Source organism: Furipterus horrens, unplaced genomic scaffold, assembly GCF_987537825.1.
Source record: "Furipterus horrens unplaced genomic scaffold, mFurHor1.1.pri manual_scaffold_6, whole genome shotgun sequence".
In the NCBI taxonomy this organism is placed as follows: Eukaryota; Metazoa; Chordata; class Mammalia; order Chiroptera; family Furipteridae; genus Furipterus; species Furipterus horrens.
This window is the reverse complement of record NW_028327176.1, coordinates 156,323,738-156,346,613: the sequence shown is the minus strand read 5'-3', so window position 1 is coordinate 156,346,613 and position 22,876 is coordinate 156,323,738. Positions and strand designations below refer to the sequence as shown.

The 22,876-nt window shown below is 39.0% G+C and overlaps 1 protein-coding gene and 1 pseudogene across 1 annotated transcript in view; one reads left to right on the top strand and one right to left on the bottom strand.

Annotated features, from left to right (window-relative positions):
* The window catches only part of NUS1 (NUS1 dehydrodolichyl diphosphate synthase subunit), a 35,280-nt gene extending 20,247 nt beyond the window's left edge, over positions 1-15,033 (bottom strand). Inside the window, exons 1-2 of the mRNA XM_090280624.1 lie at positions 14,602-15,033; positions 1,391-1,516 (exon numbers count right to left, since the gene is read on the bottom strand). Of these exons, the coding sequence (XP_090136750.1) occupies positions 1,391-1,516; positions 14,602-15,016 (541 nt within the window). The 5' untranslated portion in view covers positions 15,017-15,033. The remainder of the gene's footprint in view (positions 1-1,390; positions 1,517-14,601) is intronic.
* A 1,341-nt stretch (positions 15,034-16,374) lies between these two features.
* LOC150007673 (proton-coupled zinc antiporter SLC30A5 pseudogene) lies at positions 16,375-17,694 on the top strand (annotated as a pseudogene).
* The last annotated feature ends 5,182 nt before the right edge of the window (positions 17,695-22,876 follow it).

The window sequence follows — 22,876 nt, the reverse complement described above, 5'->3', positions numbered from 1 at the left end:
AGGAAACCAACCATATGGGAAAACATATTTGCCAATGATACCTCAGAAAAGGGATTGATCTCCAAAATATATAAAAAACTTACACATCTCAACACCAAGAAGACAGACAGTCCAATTAAAAAATGGGCAAAACAATTGAACAAACACTTCTCCAAGGAGGATACACAGAAGGTCCATAGACACATGAAAGAATGCTCAACCTCACTAGCCATCAGAGAGATGCAAATACAAACCACAATGAGATACCACTTCACACCAGTCAGAATGGCCATCATCAACAAATCAACAAACAAGTGCTGATGAGGATGTGGAGAAAAGGGAACCCCACTGCACTGTTGGTGGGAATGCAGACTATGGAAAACAGTATGGAATTTCCTCAAAAAACTAAAAACGGAACTGCCTTTTGATCTAGCGATTCCATTGCTAGAATTATACCCGAAAAATCTTGAAACACCAATTCAAAAAAACCTATGCACCCTATGTTCATAGCAGTGCTGTTTACAATACCTAAGGGCTAGAAACAGCCTAAGTGCCCATCTGTAGATGAGTAGATTAAAAAACTGTGGTACATTTATACAATGGAATACTATACAGCAAAAAGATGGAACTCCTACCATTTGTGACAACATGGATGAAACTAGAGAGAATTATGCTTAGCAAAATAAGCCAGGTAACAAAAGCAAATACCATATGATATCACCTAATACAGGAAACTAATGAACAATATAAACAAACAAGTTAAAGTGAACCAGAGACATCTAAACAAGGAGCAGACTAACAGGGACGAGGGGGGAGGGGTAAGAAGGGAAAGGGTCTAGTCAAGGAACTAGTATAAATGACCCATGAACATGGACAATGCGGTGGGGACTGACTGTGGGAGAAGGGGTCGGCGGGGCGGGGGCAAGCAATGGGGGAAATAGTGGGACAACTGTAATAGAAAAATAATAAAAAGGAAAAAAAAAAAGAAAGTCATTATTTAAATTTTTTTTCTTTCTATTGACTCCAGAGAGAGGGAAAGGGAGGGAGAAAGAGAGGGAGAGAGACATTGATATGAGAGGGAAACAGTGATCACTGCCTCTTGCACACTCCCTAATTGGGACCAAACCTGAAATCTAGGCATGTGCCCTGACCTGTAATTGAACTCATGACCTTCTGGTTTGTGGGACAACACCCAAGGAACTGAGCCACACCGGCCAGGGTGAAGTCATGATTTTATCTTTTTCTGAAAATTATTAACACAATGAAGAAAGAAAAGTCTAAATCTGATGATTGAAGATGGCAAAAAAAGACTAACAGGGCAAAATGAACAAACAAATGTGTGGCAGAATTTGCCATGAATCACAAAACATATCTACTTACATTAGATATTCAATTTTACATTTAAGCTTACCTTGATCATCTTTGTCATTACTATTTGCAAACTCTGTTGAGTATTTGGAACAATCTAAGCCCAGAAGTTCCTGCTGTTGTTTCAAAATTTCATCCATCAATCTGGAGTTATTTCTTTTGAAAATGCCTTTAAAAGAAAAATAAACAAGTAAATCCCAACAAGGGTAATTTATCCACTTTAATAATTAGTGAATGTTTGCTGTAAAAATAAATAAATAAATAACACTGGATCCAGAACTGAACATATTCCAAATGAAAACTGATGACTAGTTCTAAACTAGAATCTGAAAGGAAATTATAACAAGATTCTGTTAATACAAACACTTGGGTTCAAGCTAAAGTCAAAAACAAAAACAGAACAGGGGTAAATACTTAATGTCAATATACATGACAGAAATTTAGACCTAGAAAGAAACTTTAAGAGGTCATTTACTTGACAACTTTATTTACAGATTAAGAAACTGAGACCCACAAGGGCCATAAACTGCAGCAGTGAACCCATACTAACAAAATTTAATGAATTCAATAAAGTATGGAAATATACACTTAAAACAGTTTTTAATCCTCCAACCATACATATGTCATCAAGAAGGATGAGGGACCTATGTGACATACATTTAATGTAAAAATATGGAGTTGTAACTAAAAACAAATGGCAATATTGTGGCTATTTTCAGAGAAGCCAACTTTCTAGTGTGACATACATTTAATGTAAAAATATGGAGTTGTAACTAAAAACAAATGGCAATATTGTGGCTATTTTCAGAGAAGCCAACTTTCTAGTGTCCCCTGCTCTTTGGCCTTTACTAAATGTTTTCAGTCACATATGATTTTTAAACAGTTCAAAGATTAACTGGGAGAGAGAGCACAGTAAATATGTAAAAAATAGCATAGAAGCTGATGAATATGCTGTATATAAATGCCAACTTGGTAGTAAATATGTAACAGCAGTTCAAAGAAAAGGCAGTCTCCTTTGGTTAGGGAAACGCTTTGTAAAATAAGCAGGACTTGAGAGAAGAAAATGGAAAGGATATTTAGATGGAGAAAATGCTTAAAAACATAGAATGCTCAGAAGACAGACAAATGCTGCTGATGCAAAGAATCTGAGAAAAGGGGCCAGGGAATAGTCCTAATTTTTATTTCACTTTGCTCAATGGGTAACCAAAAATTTCTGAGCAATGTGAAATGTGTGGAAATTTACATCTTCAGGAAAATTAACCTGGTAACATTACACTGCAGGCCAGTGAGCGGACTACTGCAGTAGTTCATATATAATTTGATGAAGCAAGAAAAGGATTCATTACAAAGGAAAAATTGATAGAATAAAGATCATGACTTAATTAGAGGTGAACACAGAAAATTCCATGGCTTTAATCCTTGGTAACAGAACATGTGAACATTCTTTTTCTTTCTTTTTTTTTTTTTTTAAAGTAGGGAAATTCTACAAAGAGAACTGGCTCGAAGGAAAAGTTTATTTTTGCACAGATCATTACACAATATTTATGTAAGGATTTATCATAAAAGTGATTAAGAGACAGGAAGGTAGGATGTTCAAAAGAGGATTTAAGTACCACATGGGTAGAAATCTTACTTGCTTTGTCTACTAGGGGCTCACATATAGTGCCTGGTACAGAAGAGAAACTCAACAAATAAACATCTACTGCAAGGACACAAGTCAGAGACTGGCTGGGGGATGGGGAAAGCCTCTTTACGATTAAGTGACTTTTCAGCTGGCCCTAAAGAATTAGGAGAATTTCCTAGGTGTGGGGCTGGTAAGGTAACATAAGAAAAAAATGGAGGAAAGAGATGTAGATACCCATTTGGTGTCATCCTCCTTAAGGTGAGTCATAAACACAAGAAATGACAGATAAAATTTCCCAGAGGTAAAGGAATACACATGGATAAGAGCAGAGAGCTAAGGATGTGGCTCTATGAAAGTCCACAATTATGAAGACTCTAAGCTGGGAAAGATAAAGGAGAATGTTTTGTAACAGCCGTGTCCAGAGCAAGATTCCACCCCCACCCCAGTCCCTAGTCAGCCCTCTCTCTCTCTCCTCCTCCTTCTCTGATCCTACTTTCTCAAAGGATTTTAAAACCAAGGACCAAGACTGAGTAAGATAAGTGAGGCAAAATTTAAGAGGGTGCCCAAAACTCAATAATTAAGACAAAATATTAACAGTACATTATCTTTAAAAACTTAAAGTTAGCGCAAAACATACATGATGAACATAACATTGAATTTTTAAGTAAAAATAGGAGCAGGATTTGGGTTCTTTCATCTCTAGCTCATTCAAACACATAATCCTACCCCAAAGTTTTATAAGCATCTGAAAATGAACACATCTAAAACCTGGCAGCTAGCTCTCAAGCATTGTACTACCTCAAGATAAAAAAGGGGGGTGAGGGGCGGGTCCAAGTGTGAAACTTACATGCACTTAGGGACAAGGCATGGAAGAAAATGGGCAATATGAGAAGAGTAAATGATGGGACAATAGGAGATGCAAAATCGCAACTGCTGTAAAGCTGTTTATATAATTAACAAATAAATAAAAACCATAGCCCAGTCACCCCAGGCATCTTCTCTACTCTCCAGAGGTATCACCACCACCCCGCCAGTGCCCTGTTAACATGCAGAGCCCACACACTCTTCTACAGCAGTGTTTCCTTACCCATCTCCTTTTGCCCACTGTCCCTGTTTCAAGCATTAGTCTTCTTTATAATATTACAACCACCTTCTAATGCGTCTTTCCTGCCCCTTCTCATTTATCACTAGGTTGACTCCAAGATTAATCTTCTCTGGACACATGTTCTATCCTGGCACATTCCAACTTTAATATCCTCAATGGCTCCCCGAATACTGACCATATGAAGAACTGAAGAACAAGATGCTCAGATCAGCATTAACATTCCAGCCTATGCTTTCACACTTGGCAGGTGGAAATTCATATTTATGAAATAAATGAATCTATTTCTCTATAGTACCATATTGCCAGCAAATTAGAGTGCCTTATATTCCTCCAAAAACACATGGAGAGACGCCAACACCCATCTTATTATGTTACCTATGCAGCCCCACACTGTAAAATTCTCCTAACTCTTCACGGCCAGCTGAAATACCACTTATGCCCAATCCCAGCCAGATGTGGCCCATTCCTCCTGACAGACTTTCACACCCTCCAAATATATACATTTTGTTCAAACTCCTTAATAGACCAATATGCTACTTTTTATTGAGTTACAGCTTAACCCCTTCCCTACTAAACTGTACTTAGTTGTGAACTCGTATTTCACTCATTTCTTTTCCCCAAGGGCACCTTCCATATAGCAAGAGTTCAATGTTTATTTAATAAACTCAATTATCAGTACACAAAATACCACCTAAGAACAGGAAAATGTTAATGAACAAGTAACTGAATGGAATTTTTTTTAAGTTTCCAGGAACCTCTCACAATAAAAGCAGACACTTCCTCATTGCACACAGGGAAATATTCTGTTAAAGATGAAGAATACTACACAGAGACATAGTTACAAAGACTTTCATAAAGTTATTTTAAACAGAACATTTGTCTTGGCTGATTTGGATAAAGAGATGAAATTTTGTTAAGTGTAGTTTCTGAGATATGCTAAATGTACAGATAAGACAGCTATTAGCAAGATGACTCCTGATACCTCATAGCCTGGCCCCCATCCAGAAATCTGATTATACTCAATGGTACTTATCTCAGTTGCACATAAGCAAGATTATCAGCCTACAATTTTCTTCAGATCCAAGTCTACACACCCACTTCACATGATACACAAGAAATGCAACAAGATGTAAGTATGGCTTTGATTAAGACAGGCAATTCGTCTAGCAATGCCATAGTTCACGTAGCTATTCTTTTTCTCTGTATCATAATTCATCTTGTTTGCTTTCACAGAATCTAAAGTAAAGCCAAAATGATATAACAAAAGTAAAGAAATTATCACAAAAATCATTTTATGTGAAAGCAGGTTGAGATTATATTCATTCAGGAACAACTGATCTAAGAGATAAACATTTGCAAACACTCAAATTTCTGAGTATTTTACAGAATTATATAGTTAATAAGCTGCACAAATTATTTCATCCCCAGAAAGGTCACACAACTGTCCTTGGTCAGGAATCTAATGATTTGGCATGAAATCCAGGTCTCCAGATTTCTAATTACTCAGTTCAGTAACTGTTCCTAACACTGACAGAGAATGATAAATCCACTTTACCATTAAATTTCAAATTCTTCTCTCAAAACAGTTTAAGTGCATAAAATAGAAGTGACCTTTTTATCTGTGAACAGTATCTTTGGGAAAAAGCTAGGACTAGAATTTGTTAAATTCTTTAAGAATGACTTGGGAATATAACAAGTTTTTGCAATAATGACTTAAAGGATTTGACATTATGTTCTGTTTCTCTACAACTATATCTTATGCACTCAATTTTCCAAGTATAAACTATACGGAAATATATAAAAAAGATGTAGGGAACAGCCAAAAAAATTTAAAACACACACATGCACACAACCACAAAAATCTACAATTTCCATGAAAGAATACAGTAGGCTAGGAAAGCGGACCTCAGAAAGACTACAATGTTTTTAGATTTCTTATTAAACTTTAACTATGTACTTTGAGGGCCAACTGTACTTTTTTATATTATAAGAAAAATCTGTTTTAATTGTAATACTAAAAACTATATAAGATGTCCAAAGTTTAGACAATAAAGGAATGTCCCCTTACCATTCATCTACCTTACCATTACAACACAACTATTCCAGTTTTTAATATTCCCTAGCCTTTGTCCACATGCGTGTGTAATCCTGGAGTATGTGATCATGCAATTCTGCATCCTGCTTTTTTCACTTGTATGACATGTATTTTTCCTTGGTGCTAATCTCATGATTATTTTAACAATTACATTATTTTACACAAAAAGTCTTCGTTGATTTTGTTTAGCTCTTAAAACACAAAAATCAGTACTTTCACAGCTAAAATCATTACCATTACAGGTACCGCATATTCCACTGGCATTTAGGTTTTCACTATATTCAAGGGAAAAAATGCCAGTATTACTGGTGAACACAAAAATTAAGTGCAAAGAGGGGAATTATCAGAGATGTAGGCAAAGGTGTTAACCTGAAGAGGTCTGTGGACCTTGGTGGAGCTCAGAAAACATTCCAAGTACAATAAAAGGTCATGAGAAGGTTTTAGTCATAGTTTGAATGATCAAAAAGATCATTTTGCTGGTGGGTAAAGAATGGATTGATTATACAGTAGTCCCCCTTTCTCCATGGTTTCGCTTCCTGTGGTTTCAGATATCCACGGTCAACCATAGTCCGAAAATACGCAAAGGAAAAGTTCCAGAAATAAACTCAGAAATTTTAAATTGCTACCTCTCTGAGTAGCGCAATGTAATCTCCCCCCATCCCACTCCACCCTCCCCGGTACTGTAAATAATCCCTTTGTCAAGCCTATTCACACTGCACAGACTTCCCGCCCACTCATCACCTAGCAGTGGTCAAGGTTATCAGATAGGTTATCAGAGAGACCACATTCACATAATTTTAATTTCAGTATAGTGTTATTATTGTATTTTATTATCAGTTCTTATTAATCTGTTAATGTGCCTAACTTATAAATTAAACTTTATCATAAGTATGTACAGTCATGCACTGCATAACGATGTTTCAGTGAAAGACCACATATAAGATGGTGGTCCTATAAGATTAAAATGGATTATAAACAAAAAGTTTAATTGCAATGCTGAAAGAAAAGGCTGGACATGATGAAGATGTTGAATTTAGTTGCTCTGGTGTTCAAATTAAAAAAAAAAAAAAAAAAGGCTCAGCATGCTGTCTAACCCCTTGTGCTTACCCATGGCGAGGGGCCAGGAGTTGGCCAGGTGGGGAGCCCAGGAGCCTGCCCTGCCAATCCCTGTAGAGACACAAGCACACACACTCCTAAACACAAACTCACTTCCCCTCCCTCCATTTCTCTTCACCTGTTTCCACCATGTGCAGCTCCTCTCTATATCCCTGTCTGTTTCTCTCCCTTCCTCTTCCCCTCGCCCTTTTATTATATATTTCTCCTCTCAAGCTTTGTGTCTCTCGGTCTCTTTCATCTCTTTCTTCCCTCTCTCCCTACTCCTAACACCTACTCTCCCTCCTAGGGAGCCTCCTTCCAGGCTGCTTCTGCCGCAGCAGCACGGTAAGTGCACACACACACTTATACTTTCTCTTTTATACTGAATTTTTTACTGCCCCTTTTCCATGTGTAGATATGTTTGCAGGCTGTACCATAAAGACTAGGTGTGTAGCAGACTATATCCCCTAGGTTTAAGTGCTCTCTACGCTTGTACAACAAAATCACTTAACGACAGACACATTTCTCATAACACATCCCCATCCCCGTCATTAAATGACACATGACTGTATGCATAGAAAAAAATATAATGTATATATAGGGTTTGGTACTGTCTGCAGTTTCAGGGGGTGTTGGAATGGATTCCCACAATAAGGGGCTACTGTATAGGGACCAGAATAGAAATGAAGACCAATCAGGAGGCTATAGCCGTAATTCAGCCAAAAGAGAATAACCTTGGGTGGCTGCAATGGAAAACCAAAACAAGTGAAAATTTTGGGATGTATTCTAGCAGTAAGACCAAGGAGACCTGTTAAATAGACTGCAGGTGGAACATGGTGTAGGAAAAAACTTACATGTGACATCTAAGTTGTAGTGTGAGCAGTTGGTTGGAAGGTAGTACTATGTTCTGAGACAGGAAAACAGAGTAAGGCAGAGGTCAACAAATCACTGCAACTGGAATACAGCCACATGGCTGCTTTCTGGCTACATCGGCAACCAGAGTAGTTGATACAGGGACCACACAGTCCAGTAAACCTAAAATATTTACTAGCAGTCCCTTTAAGAAAAAGCCCTGATCTAGAAGACAAAGTGAACAATGAACAACAGAAAGACAAGTGTATACATACAGTACAAAACTCCAGGACCCCCACCATTTAAAGTGGAGCAAAGAAAGAGAAGCCAGACATAAGGCTCAGAAGAAACAGGCAGTGAGACAGGAATAAATCCAAGCCAATGTGTCACAGAAGCCTAGAGAAAAAATATTTCAAAGAGAGGGAACTGAGTACGTATGCCCTATCAACCTATTAATAGATTATATACTGTTTTCAGGTACCTCACTGGAGTCTTTAAAAATCTCTACTATATTAGTTAAAATGACATTTTAGAATTACTTATAGGTTTCAATATTTAAACTACCTATTTTTTCCTCAAGCATGTACATATTAACTGGGTCATAAAGTCATGACAAAATACTTTTTTCAACTTAAAATCAAGTAACAAGGAGTTAAATTAGATAAGTATTCAATCAGCAAATCTTACCTGTATCCCTTAAATACTGCTTCCTTTAAAATTTATGTGAAACAATTCTATAAAATGAGACTTTTAAGTTTCATTTAATGTATCTTCTAAATCTGATATTCAAATTTTTGACTGTGATCATTCTTTCCTTCTACAGAAAGAGATTTAAAAAAACAATATCTAACATCAAAAATTTATAAGGACAAGGGAAGCAAAGGGAAGAAAAGTGAGCTAAACACTGAAAAATCTCTTAGTTATGAAGCATCTCTCCAATGGTGGAATTAAAGTAATACCTCTTCATAAATAACTGCAGTCATTAAAGTCACTTACCTTTTTCTTTTTAAACTAGACCATCTATAAGTTACCTAGTGGTTACCCTCACTTAATTCTCTAACAATCAAATTATAACACAACTAAAGGCAAACTTCAGAGAGGAAAACATACACTTATAAAATAAATAAAGCAATTTTGTAAAATTTTTTAAAATGTCATTAAAATTTAGATGAATGAAGTAGTCGTAACAAAATAAATCTTATAACCCACTAAACAGTTTTACTTCGAGAGAGACTCAAGATACCGCATCAAAAACAATTATACTGGAATTAGCGAGTGCAGCAAGGGAACAGGTGTGTAACGGTGGCAGTGTATAATGGAATGAGTGCTGGGGTTTTAAGCCCCAGCTCTTCAGCTAAAGAAACATGTACAATGAACAAGTCTCTTAAGAGTTTCTCAGTTTCTGATTAAACACTTAAAAAACCCAACTATCTTTACAGACTCTGCTCACCTGACAAATAGTTTCATACAGAGCAGGAGCCCCATAAAGGTAAATTTATCTGTTTAAAAAAGGAAAGTGAGTCCTATGACTTATAGGATAAACATTTATAATAGTGGTGTGAAGAAAATTCTATCAGCTTTTAAACATCTTTACCAATCATTTCCATCATCTGTAGCTAAGTACCACTTTACCAAGGCTCTAAGATGATCAAACATAATCAGAAATAGTACTAAAAGTGACGGTACTGTGGTCACATTCTCCCACCAGTAGAGAAGTCCGTATAGCATAACAGTTAAGTGCAAACACTTGGGAATAAAATCTGATTCAAATTCTAGACCTTCTCCTTGCTAGATACAGGTTTTTGCTTTCTAAGTCTCAGCTTTCTCATGTATTAAAGTGGTGATTTAATGTACTTTTTTGCATAGTATCTGGTACACAGTAAATGTTCAACAGAGTAATTATGCCTATTAAGTAAAGGTTTATTTTATACATTGATCAAGTAGTATGGGTAAACAGAAGGGAACACAAACAGGTCATTTCAAAAGTTAACAAAAGGTGGATAGGACTTTTCAAAGATAACAAAACTGGGGGATAGAACAGTCAAGAGAGACTATGCAGGAGATGGGTCAGAATGAATAGATGGGGATCTACAATAGCCCCCTTGGCAGAAAAAGAAGAGCACATTCCAGAATGCTAGGATAAATGTGAAATTCTGTGCTACGAGTGAACCGTACAAAGGTGAAGATTAGTCATAAGGTGCTCCTTTAAATGAGTTACCTAGTAAGGAAAACCAGATGCACTAGTTTCCCATATTAAAATATAATCATATTTATATTTTCATATTCATTACTTCTCGCAACTCTATTTCAAAATAAGGAAAATAATAATAATAAAACCATAATTGCCAATAGTAAGTAAACTAGGGAAAAACTGTTCATTTCTTCTATTTTTTTTAAGGCTTCTGGTAGTATTTGTGTTGAGAAACAATTTATAACTCAGTTCATTAATCTTGTTACAGAAAATGCAGTCTTCCTTTCAATTTAAGGAATACATACTGACTACATGCATAACACCAAGCTACACTCTGTAAAAGAAACAAAAATGAGGATGGGTAGCATCTGAGGAAATTACAATCTTGGAAGGAATTCAGGAACATATACACACAGCTAATACTTTATTTTACAAAACAGAAGTACCTTTAGAGATGTAGTACTAAGTTCTAAAGAGAGTCAAGGATAGAGGAAACTAGGAATGAAATAGCTGAGACAGAATACCTATGAAGTGACAGTTAGGAGGATTTATAAGGATCAATGACAGCCTTTGGACAGGTAGATAGGCATTTGCCAGGAAAAGGAGAAGAGGACACTTCAGGAGGAGGGAACATCAAGTAACCTAATATTGGGTGCAGCAAAAGGGTATAGAAAATAATGAGAAATAGGTTGGGTAGGTTGGCAGTACACTGGGCCATACTCTTAACAGTGAGTGTGAGAAATCTGTACCCTAAAACCATTTCATAAGACACCTAGTGCAGATTTACAACTGTGAAAGTAACAATAAAAGGAGCAACAAAATAGATTTCTTTTGTGCTTTACCAAATCCTCATATAGAAGTCATTGCCGTACTCTGGATCACTCAAACGTATCCTAAGTAATATCAAGACCCACCCGAAACTGTCTTCACTCATAGAAAGGAACATGAAGGATGAATAATTTGATATAAGGCAAGATTTGTGTTAGGGCCACACTTTAGGGTGCAAATCTATCGTTTTGATAACAATAGAGATGCTCGGGTTCCATTCCCTCATTCAGTCTGATCAATAATTGTGCTGACTCGATGTTTCTTATAAGCATCCCCAATGACTCACTCAGAGACGTCCACAGACCTTGTCTTGAAAATGCTGCCCTATAGCAAGGTTCCCAGCAGGGCACCAGAATAGCGGGGCAGTGTGAACAGGTTCTATTACCAAAGATAATAATACACAGCCAGGGTCCTTGGCTCTAGGCAGGCAGAGCACCCCTGTGGCTATGCCACCAAAAGCCCCCAAACTCCAATTTTTGTACCAATCCAGTTACATTCATATCTTGAATTATAATCATGCAGAAAAATAGCCAGGTCTCCCTCCATACCAGATAGAATTCTGAGCTCAAGAAATTCCTGAAAAAAACAACTCCAATTTCGGAAAGAGAAAAGAATTACTGGCAGAAATTATTATAACCAAGTAATAATGCAGGCAGGTGGAATATATAAAAGTATAAGTTTGCTGGCAGTAGTCACACCATGGGAAATATCAATGGATTTTTTTCAAACTAAGGATTAAATATAATTTAGAGCCAATTACAATCAGAATGAATATTCATTCTAAAAATGCCACTCACTAGCATTTATATTTTTGCTTATAATAATTTTTAGCAGCTAGCCCTAATTTGAGTGTAAACTCCTTAAGAGACACCATTTCTTATACTTCTCTGTATCCTGGTGCTATATAACACAGAAGGTACTCAATAAATCTGGCATTACAATTTTTTCTAAGTTAAATCTTTATATAGAAATAGTTAAAACAAAAGTTTGCTAGAGAAAACTGAGTAAAGCTGAAGAACCTACTTGCTCTGGAAAGGACAACTTTTCTCACATATCCACATGGCCTGCTCTCTCACTCCATTCAGGACTATACTCATTGTGCATGGAAGACTGTTGGTTGGAGAATTCCAAGAATATACAGTATTTCTATGTCAGAACAGACTGGCTTTATAGCACATTTTACAAATGTTTAGCACTGATAATTGCAGAGTGGCAGAGAAGGAAGTTTTCCAAAATAAAATTAATCTGTCATTAATTACCTTTACTTTGTTGTCATAGGAAAACAGTTACAATCATTTCAATAAAGCTTTACAAGAAAAAAAAGTCACTGAGGCTTTCCTAAGCCCCTCTATGCAAAACTCCACCCCACCTCCACCACTGACTTTTAGCATTTTATCCCCTTCTTTTAGTTTTCATATTACGCTTATGATCGAATACATTATACTTTACTAACTTATAATTATATGTGTTAGACTGCCACTAAAATTTAAGTTTCATGAACAGAGGTTTTTGTCTATTTTGTTCACTGCTGCAGCTATTTGCCTGGAACAGTATCGGGTACTTAATAGAAGCCCAATTGTCACCTAGTAAATGAATAAATGAACAACTCAATCAATCAAAACCAAGAACAGGTAAAAGGAAAGTCTCTTACTTTGACAATGAAATTATTCCTTATCCCTTACAATTAAAACAGATTTTATATTAGGAAACAAAGTGCTCTCAGTTCATTCACTGAAAATGCTATGTAAAACTCCTTTCAGCTGTCAGTCAATACCTGGTCAGCTGGACTTCTTCCTTATCACTATCAATTGTTTTCTTACTGCGAATATGACACAGGACACTTCTGAATTCCATCGGTGATTCAGTAACCGGAATTGCCAGAACAAGGAAGTGTTGCAATATTATCTGTGGTAGCAGGCAGTCACCAAGTTCAACTATTGAGCTCTGCATTTTCCTTCCCTACTAGAAGGTAAAAAGGCCCCTACTTTAGAAGGATCACCTGGATAAAGTGATCAACTTTTAAGTCAATTCACCACACAGCTTAAATGCTTTAACTAAATGCCATTTGTGCTTCACTTATTTTGTTTCCCAGGCAATGTATCTACCTGATGCATGATTTCTATTCCTCTGCCAAGTTCTCTGGCAAGTTCCATGAAATGTCAGCCAGACTATATTAAACTTTACCCTACAGGGCAAATCATCATTTGATGTCAGGCTACCTACACATCATATTACTTGTTGGCAGCAAGAAAGGTTATATAGGTCAATCAAAGATTACTGTCATACCCTGTAATAGCCAGACCTCGAACCACCCTTTCTGAAAAAAACCCACACTTACACCACCTATCTAATGAAAATTAAAGATTAAAGATCAAGTTATAGCATCTGTGGAGCATCCCAGTAATTTAAGTTATTGAACAGAAAATAATAATTAGTTTCTGTCCTTCACACCAATATTCCTAAATCATTCTTTTCACCACGTCTTTTATCTTTAAGGAAATTCCACTGCTTTCAGGAGTTGATTGAAACCCAAACCTGACAATTAGAGCATTCCTCGGCCTTAACTCCTACTCATTCTTTCATGTCCCATCTCTCTGCAAGAACTTCTCAAGTTCCCCCTATTCAGAATCTCTCTCCCCACTTCTCATAGTAGTTTCTTATGCCCAACATTTCTTGTTATTGACCATGTCATTTACGTGCATATGTCTACTCCCTGCAAGCCGGAGGATCCATGGAATTAAATGTAAGATTTCAAGGATAATAATGCTTAGCGCAAGCCTTTAGGTTTGTAGCCACCTGGTTAAGTGTTTACAAAAATTCTCTATGGTGAAAATTCCCTCAATCAAAACTACAGAGAGGACAATTATTGTGTCAAATACAACGCTGGCCACTGAGGATTAAGGATCCAAGCCAGACCTCCCAAGACAGGTGACCGTTTTCTGTTCTCCCTAGCCAGTCTCTCATTTTTTCATTAGCTCAGTTCAAATGCCCCCTGGCCCCAACCACTCACATTAACCATAAATTCTCAATAGCCTGACTGTGACTTAAGATCAGTGTCTTGAACCTTTCTGGAGAAACACGTAGTGTAAAAGGGCAAATATGCAGAAAAACACATATTGACTAAAATGTCAATCTCTCTATTACTACCTTTTTTACCTTGGACAAACCAATGAATGTTATGGATCAAGCTTCCTCACTTGTGAAACAAAGGTACAGATACCGTTTATTTTACTTGGGAATAATGAATAAGAAATAATTTTAAAATGCATAGACAGTGACTGAGTCAAATTCAGGAACTTAGCATGTGTTCAATAAAGCTTAGCTCCCTTCCTCGAAAGCGTGAACACTGTAATTTGCACTTAAGGACCAGAGCCGGGAAGGCTGCGGTGAGCGGGTACACCTGCCGGATGTGAGATCCCCGCGGCTAGAGGCGCCCCCGTTCCCCTCCCCGCGCCGGGCCTCACCTTGGTGGTCGTAGACGCTAATATAGGAGATGCCCACGGCCATGCACCACACCACGAGGCTTGCGATGTCCGAGAAGCTGGTCTCCTGCTCTTCCTCGGTGATCACCAGGCCCATGTGCACAGGGAGCTTCTTCAGGGAACGGCCGTCCGCACGCCAGCGCAGCCGGGGGTGTGTGGCGCCCAGACCCGGCCCCCCTCGCGGGTGCCGGTGCTGACGGCGATTCCTGCCTACAGCAGGAGGCTTGCGGAGCGTAAAGCCGAGCGGCGCTAGGACCGCGGCGGAGGCAGCGCGGCAACAGCGCCGCCAGATCCAGTTCCAGGTGCCGAACCGAACGCGGAGCCAGTAGGTGAGCGTGCGGTGCAGGCAGAGCAAAGCGTGCAGCACCCGCCACACCAACTCGTACAGCCCCGTCATACTCTCGTGGCGCCAGGCTGTCCTACCCTCCCTCCCTCCCACACCCGCAGGGCGATGGCTATTTATCTACTCCAGCAGCCGCCACGAGCCATCGCTCCGCGTTCCCCCGTACCCCGCGCCTGAACCCCTTTCTACTGCCTACACCTCACCTCACCCACACCGCCATCTTCGTCCAACCTCGGCAGCCCTACCCCCGCTAGTACATAGACTCTTCTGATTGGTCAGTGTAGAACTCTGACGTGGCTTCGGCGTTAGAAGAGTTGGCCTAGCCCGGAGTGGCGAGGGAGAAAGCGCGCCTGGGAAGTACATGGATCAGTGACATTGTGGGCCCCCTGGTGGTTTGGAGGTCCAGAAGCGTACGCCTCCGACAGGTGCAGGACCCAGAAAGGTGCAGGTTGTCTTGGTAGGAATGGGTGATTGAAACAATGAAACGTCCCTTGGGTTCTTATGCTATCTGTTTCCTCTCAGAGTCCTGCCAGAAACGGTTTCCAAGAAGTAAAAGTCGTCCAAGTGGATTGGGAATTACAAATACCAGAAGGAACCTAGGGGTACAAAATATCCCTCAGTAAGTGTTGATGCTGGGATCAACCAGGGTCCCTTTATAGAAGTGTCTGCAGAGGGGGGAATGTGGCCCTTGGAGAGGTTCTGCTACTGTACTAGCTAGGCTAATTCTTCTAAGAGTGGGAATGAAAATCTTTACTAATGTTCCTGAAACATAATTCAGCCAATATCATTGCCCTCTAAAGGGAATCCTTACTGGCTGTTCATTGCTTAGTACATAAGAGAGAGGATCCACCTTTGGCAATCCAATCATTTCATTCTTTCATTCATTCATTCAGCAAGCCATTACTGACTAGCAGCACTACTGACCTCAGTCACTACTACTTGATGTAAATGGCCCATCCAACCTCATCATGCCCTCCACACAGCCTAATGTCCAGCCAATCTAGACTACAAAATGGTCCTCCAGGCCAATCGGGTTCATCCCTGCAGCAGTGTTATACCATCTGTGCCCTCTTTATGCAGTCTCTTCCCTTTCCCTGAATTTCTCTATCCCAACTAGGTATTCCCCAAATCCCAATTCATTTCTCAAGGCTCATTCTATATGGTACCTCTTCAAAGGAACTTCCCTTGGTTCCCTAGCCTGATGTTCTTTCTCCATTTTGTAAATCTCATGGGGACTCATAAATTTATTTCATGGCTTTATTTATAGTACCTCCCACTTTCATATATATATGCAGATCTATTTATGAAACATTATTTATTATATATTGTATTATTATATATGTTGTATTGCATATGTGGTCTATATACATATATAGTATATACACAAAATCAAACAATGCTGTTTTAATATTATGCCTTTCACTACGGTTATCCTTTTTGTCATGATCCTGGATTTCTATGTCGATTCCATTTGCTCAGTCAAAATGGAAGTTTCCAAATGTACCCGCTACGGATCCTTCCCCATATTTATTAGTGCTCTACTTTTTGGAAATTTTTGGACACATCCAATAACAGACCAGCTGCGTGCTATGAACAGAGCAGCACACCAGGAGAGCACTGAACACGTCCTCTCTGGAGGAGTGGTAGTGAGCGCTATATTCTTCATTTTGTCTGCTAACATCTTATCGTCTCCTTCTAAGAGAGGACAGAAAGGTACTCTAATTGGATATTCTCCTGAAGGAACACCTCTTTATAACTTCATGGGTGATGCTTTTCAGCATAGCTCCCAGTCGATCTCTAGGTTTATTAAGGAATCACTAAAACAAATTCTTGAGGAGAATGACTCTAGGCAGATCTTTTACTTCTTGTGTTTGAATCTGCTTTTTACCTTTGTGGAATTATTCTATGGCGTGTTGACCAATAGTCTCGGTCTGATCTCAGATGGATTTCACATGCTCTTTGACTGCTCTGCTTTGGTCATGGGACTCTTTGCTGCCCTAATGAGTAGATGGAAAGCAACTCGGATTTTCTCCTATGGGTATGGCCGGATAGAAATCCTCTCTGGATTTATTAATGGACTTTTTCTGATGGTTATAGCCTTTTTTGTGTTTATGGAGTCAGTGGCTAGATTAATTGATCCTCCCGAATTAGACACACACATGTTAACACCGGTCTCAGTCGGAGGACTGATAGTAAACCTTATTGGTATCTGTGCCTTTAGCCATGCCCATAACCATACCCATGGAGCTTCTCAGGGAAGCTGTCACTCATCTGATCACAGCCATTCACACCATATGCATGGACACAGTGACCATGGGCACGGTCACAGCCACGGATTTGCAGGCGGAGGCATGAATGCTAACATGAGGGGTGTATTTCTACATGTTTTGGCAGACACGCTTGGCAGTATTGGTGTGATCGTATCCACAATTCTCATAGAGCAGTTTGGATGGTTCATTGCTGATCCCCTCTGTTCTCTTTTTATTGCTATATTAATATTTCTCAGTGTTGTTCCATTGATTAAAGATGCCTATCAGGTTCTACTTCTGAGACTGCCACCAGAATATGAAAAAGAATTACATCTTGCCTTAGAAAAGATACAGAAAATTGAAGGATTAATATCATACCGAGACCCTCATTTTTGGCGTCATTCTGCCAGTATTGTGGCAGGAACAATTCATATACAGGTGACAGCTGATGTGCTGGAACAAAGAATAGTACAGCAGCTGTAGAGTAACCCAGGCTGGTTTGGCTCAGTGGATTGAGCGTCGGCCTGCGAGCTAAGTGTCGCTGGTTCGATCTTCCAGTCAGGGCACATCAGAGAAGGAAAACTCTGACTCCAAAAAACCTCCGCTGCCTTGCGGCATACCTCTTCAGGGGAAAGGCTAAGGGAGTAAACCCCGACAGAAAATCCGGAGCCGGAGTCCCTAAGGCGGTTTGACGTTGTAGTCAACACCGGCAACTCCTGCGGCGCACCTGAAGCCAAGCTGTATTGACTCCGTCTTTCCCTTGGACCCTTCAGCTGTGAAGAGGGGGGGGGGTCTGCTGCATGGGCAACAGCAGACCCTCCATATCACCCTGCCCAGGCTCTGTAGCTTCAGCTCCACTGGAGAGGACACTCCAGCGTCATCGCAAGATGTCGATTCAACACGGGAGGAGACAGATACCGTGTCACTCCCGAGTCGGACTGCACAGCCATTCTCGGCGGTGCAGATAGACTCTTAAGAAGCTACACCATCGTCTCTCGAGACGGACGGTTGCCGACGACCTAATCTTCATTTTTCAAGCCTCCTTTCCCACTGGGAAACATCTGTTAATATCTTGACTTCATGCCTTAATATTTCAATCACTGACACTGTTTCAACTAGTCTTATTTCAATTTATAAGACTTACTTCACTTTATTTTAAAATGTGAATATCATGTCTATCTCAAAATTTTCCTCCCTTTGGTACTCAGCCCGCGGTGGTGAGGGCTGAGCCCCAGACCCACCCTTCACATGCTTTTGTGTCTTTGCTCTGCATATGTTTCTCTGATGATGGCCAAAGATGAGGGAGAGGGCACTGGTGATGACTAGGAGATTCTGCAGTAGCCTTCTTTCTCATTGGCCATTTATGTAAACCCAGGATCCTCTGCCAAGGAAGCTCCCAGGCACCAATGACACTCTGAGCTTTGCCTATATGGTCCTCAGAACCCCTCCGCCCCCACGCCATTTCTGACACCCTGCCACATTATTCTGATGTACTCACCTCTCTGTCTCAATGTTTCACACTTTGGACAAGATTAAAGCCATCAATCTCATCTCTGCATGGCCAACTCTCAGGTGTGCAGGCACATGCAGGCTATAACTTTTGTACATCTTTGAATTTGTAAATTTAAGCAAAGGGGTGCTGGCCCTCTCTCCAAATGACAGTGCCCGCCACCACCCCCAACATGCATATAATGAAACTCTTCCCAATTGTTTGGTTTTATTTCTGCTAGAGTAGCCAGTGGCAGGTTGATAGGTATCCTTGCTTAAGGATGTTCAGCCTCCTAAAAGAAGGCAGGGAGAGAAGAGACCACTTTTCTGCTTTAGCATCTTTCAGAAGACTAGTAATGGAGGTGCATGTTAGCTGTTTCTGTTACTAACTGTTTCTCTGCAATTACAAGGAGGTAGGATCAATTTCTTTTGTCTGCAGCCTCAATTCTGGAATAACAAGAAAACTACGCGGCATATTATGTTATGTATATACTTTCAATACAAAGTTCATGAAATTCTCTTTTCTAAATAATTTCTTATTTTGTTATTTTAAAAAAAAGACTAAGGTAGTGCTTTTAAAACTTTATCAGTTAAGGATAAAAACTTTGAACTTATTAAACATATCTAAACTTCCCCTACCCCTTAAATTCTACTCGGATGCAAAATGCAGAAAGAATTCCACAGCCTTGGAAACAGTTTAGTTACTGCACACATAATGTTTATAGCACCAACTGCCCACCCCCAAACTCCAGTTTTTGTACTACCCAAATTATGGTCATTTCTTAAGTTATAATCATGTAGACAAAATAGCCAAACTTCCCCACAAGAAATTCCTGAGAAAACAATGCCAATTTCAGACACGTGAAAGAAAATAGTGTCAGAAATTATTATCATCAGGAAATATTATATTGCAGTGAAAATAAAAGGTCAATTTGCTGGCAGAGTCAAACCAAAGTAAATATCAATAGAGTTTTTAGTCTAAGGATTAAATAAAATCCAGATCCAACTATAATTATAGTGCATGCTTATTTTAATAGAAATTTTAGAGTAAATGGGTATAGGGAGAAAATGTAAGGTAGTAGTGAAGCTTGTCTCCAAGGTAGTTACCATCAAGGCCTCTCAAGCCATACCACTTGTGCATGAGCTATTTTCTCACTGAGAGATAAAGTCTGTATCTCCACTTTCTTGATTTTAGGCTGACCCATGTCTTAGCAGAAGTAACATTGCATAGTTTCCAAAGCTAAATCATAAGAAGCCTTGATTAGGTCTCTGAGGACACATTTTGGGGAAAATGAGCTACCTGTAAGAAGTTGTACTCTACCCTAAGGCAGCAATGAAATGAGGAATCCTAGGCCGCGAATGTGGAAAGACCGCATGAAGACACAGGACCCAGCTGCCCTTACCTATTCCAGCCATCACAAAATAAATAAGGCATCATGTATATGATAAGAAAGCTTTGTGTCCCAGCCACTGTCCAACTGCCTCCTGATGAGCGGGACTGACACCAAGGAAGAATTGCCCAACTAAATTGAGTCAAGACATGAAATGTTTTAAACACTATGATTTAGGTTAGTCTACAAAGCAATAGAAAACCAAAGCAGTTGCCCACAACTTCATCCTGCTTCATTTCTCAATTTTTCATTATATAAACTTACCTATTGTATTTACCGTTCCCAACACTCTAACCTACACAGAAAGTGGGGGTGGGGGAAGAGAAAGAGAGAGAGAGAAAGGAACACAGCACTGTTTGTGTTAATATAAATTCTACCTGTTTTTGCAAGGCCCAGCTCAAATTTCATCTCCTTACCATGGTTATATGGGGTAACCCAGCTCCTCAGGGCTTTTCTTTCGCTCTTCTTAAATAAGGACTCTAACACTCCCTAGCATTTGTATAGTAGCTAATATTTCAACCGGTGTGCCACAGCAGTCATGATAGAAGCTAGTCCTTTGGCAGAAAAGGGTGAAAGCACATTCCCCAATGCTAAGATAACTGTGAGATGTGACTTGTGCTACAGGTGAACCATACAAAAGTGAAGATCAGTCATAGAATGCTCCTTTACATGAGTTACCAAATAAGGGAAGCCAGGTACATGAGCTTGCATTCTTGAGTATATCAAACTAATCACATTTATATTTGGACTTCCAGCATTTCTGATGACTCTGTATTTCAGCACAATCAGAACTATGCTTGATATAATCATTATTTCTCAATAGCATATGTGTCAGTGTTCCAAATTAGCAAACAAGGAAAATTCTGATTTAACATCATTAATTTTAGGCTTCTAGTTATTCAACTTGGGAAACAAAACTCAATTCATTATTATTATCTACAGCAAATACATCCCTTCTTTTAATTCAAGGAATGCATACTGACTTCCCATTACATGTGTGACACCTTAGCTACATTCTGTAGAAGAAGCAAAAATGAGAAGGGTTGGTAGAATCTGAGAAAATTACATTCTTGGAAGGAAATTCAGGAGCATACACTTAAGGCTAATACTTTACAAAATAAACATACCTTTAGAGATGTACAAAGTTCTAAGGAGATTCAATGATAGAGGAAGACTGGGAATGAAATAGTCAAGACAGAATATCTATGAAGTGACAGTTAGGAGGATTTATAAGGATCAACGACAGCCTTTGAATAGGTAAATAGGCATTTGCCAGGAAAAGGAGAAGAGGACACTTCAGGAGGAGGGAACATCAAGTAACTTAATATTGGGTGCAGCAAAAGGGTATAGAAAATAATGAGAAATAGGTTGGGAAGGTTGGCAGTACACTGGGCCGTACTCTTGACAGTGAGTGTGAGAACTCTGTACCCTAAAACCATTTCATAAGACACCTAGTGCAGATTTACAACTGTGAAAGCAACAATAAAAAGAGCAACAAAATAGATTTCTTTTGTCCTTTACCAAATCCTCATATAGAAGTCAATGCCGTACTCTGGATCACTCGAACGTATCCTAAGTAATATCAAGACCCACCTGAAACTGTCTTCACTCATAGAAAGGAACATGAAGGATGAATAATTTGATGTAAGGCAAAATTTGTGTTAGGGCCACACTTTAGGGTGCAAGTCTATCGTTTTGATAACAATAGAGATGCTCGGGTCCCATTCCCTCATTCAGTCTGATCAATAATTGTGCTGACTCGATATTTCTTATAAGCATCCCCAGTGACTCACTCAGAGATGTCCACAGACCTTGTCTTGAAAATGCTGCCCTACAGCAAGGTTCCCAGCAGGGCACGAAAATAGCGGGGCAGTGTGAACATTTTCTATTACCAAAGATAATAATACACAGCCAGGGTCCTTGGCTCTAGGCAGGCAGAGCACCCCCAAACTCCAATTTTTGTACCAATCCAGTTACATTCATATCTTGAATTATAATCACGCAGAAAAAAATAGTCAAGTCTCCCTACATACTAGATCTGAGCTCAAGAAATTCCTGAAAAAAACAGCTCCAATTTCAGAAAGAGAAAAGACTTACTGACATTATTATTATAATTAAGTTGTATTGCAGGCAGTAGAAAACAAAAAGATCAGTTTGCTGGCAGAGCAAAGCCTCTTTTAGCGCTATACTCAAAAGTCACTAAGTATAAATGGGGTTGCTGTCTTTAGCCACCCTACTTAGAATTCCTCCCCTTTGTCCACCATTTACTTTTAACATTTTATATCACTTTGCTGCTTTACTTTTTCTTATTGCATTGTTATCTAATACACGACATATTTAATTATTTATAATATTTGTCAGAATGCCACCAGAATGTAAGCCTCATGATCATAGGGATCTTTGTCTACTTTGTTGATTGATGCACCCTTGAGCCTGGAGCATTATTTATACTGAGGAGACATCCTATTCTCAGCCAACAAATGAATGAATGAATCAACAAATAAATAAATAAAAACTAAAATAGGTAAATCAAGTATCTTATTTCAATCAAATTATCTCTTATCCTTTAGAAAGTAATTGAAACTGTTTTTATAGTTCTTCAAGTCCATTCACTGAAAATGCTCTTTAAAACTCCTGTCCATTGTCAGTCAATATTTGATTAGCTTGACTTCTTACTTTTCATTATCAATTTTATTTAAAAAATTAAATCTGTATTGTTTAAAAACCATGAGATCAGACACCACATTCTTGTCATCACACATGCTCCTTCGCTGTAACTCAGGGAA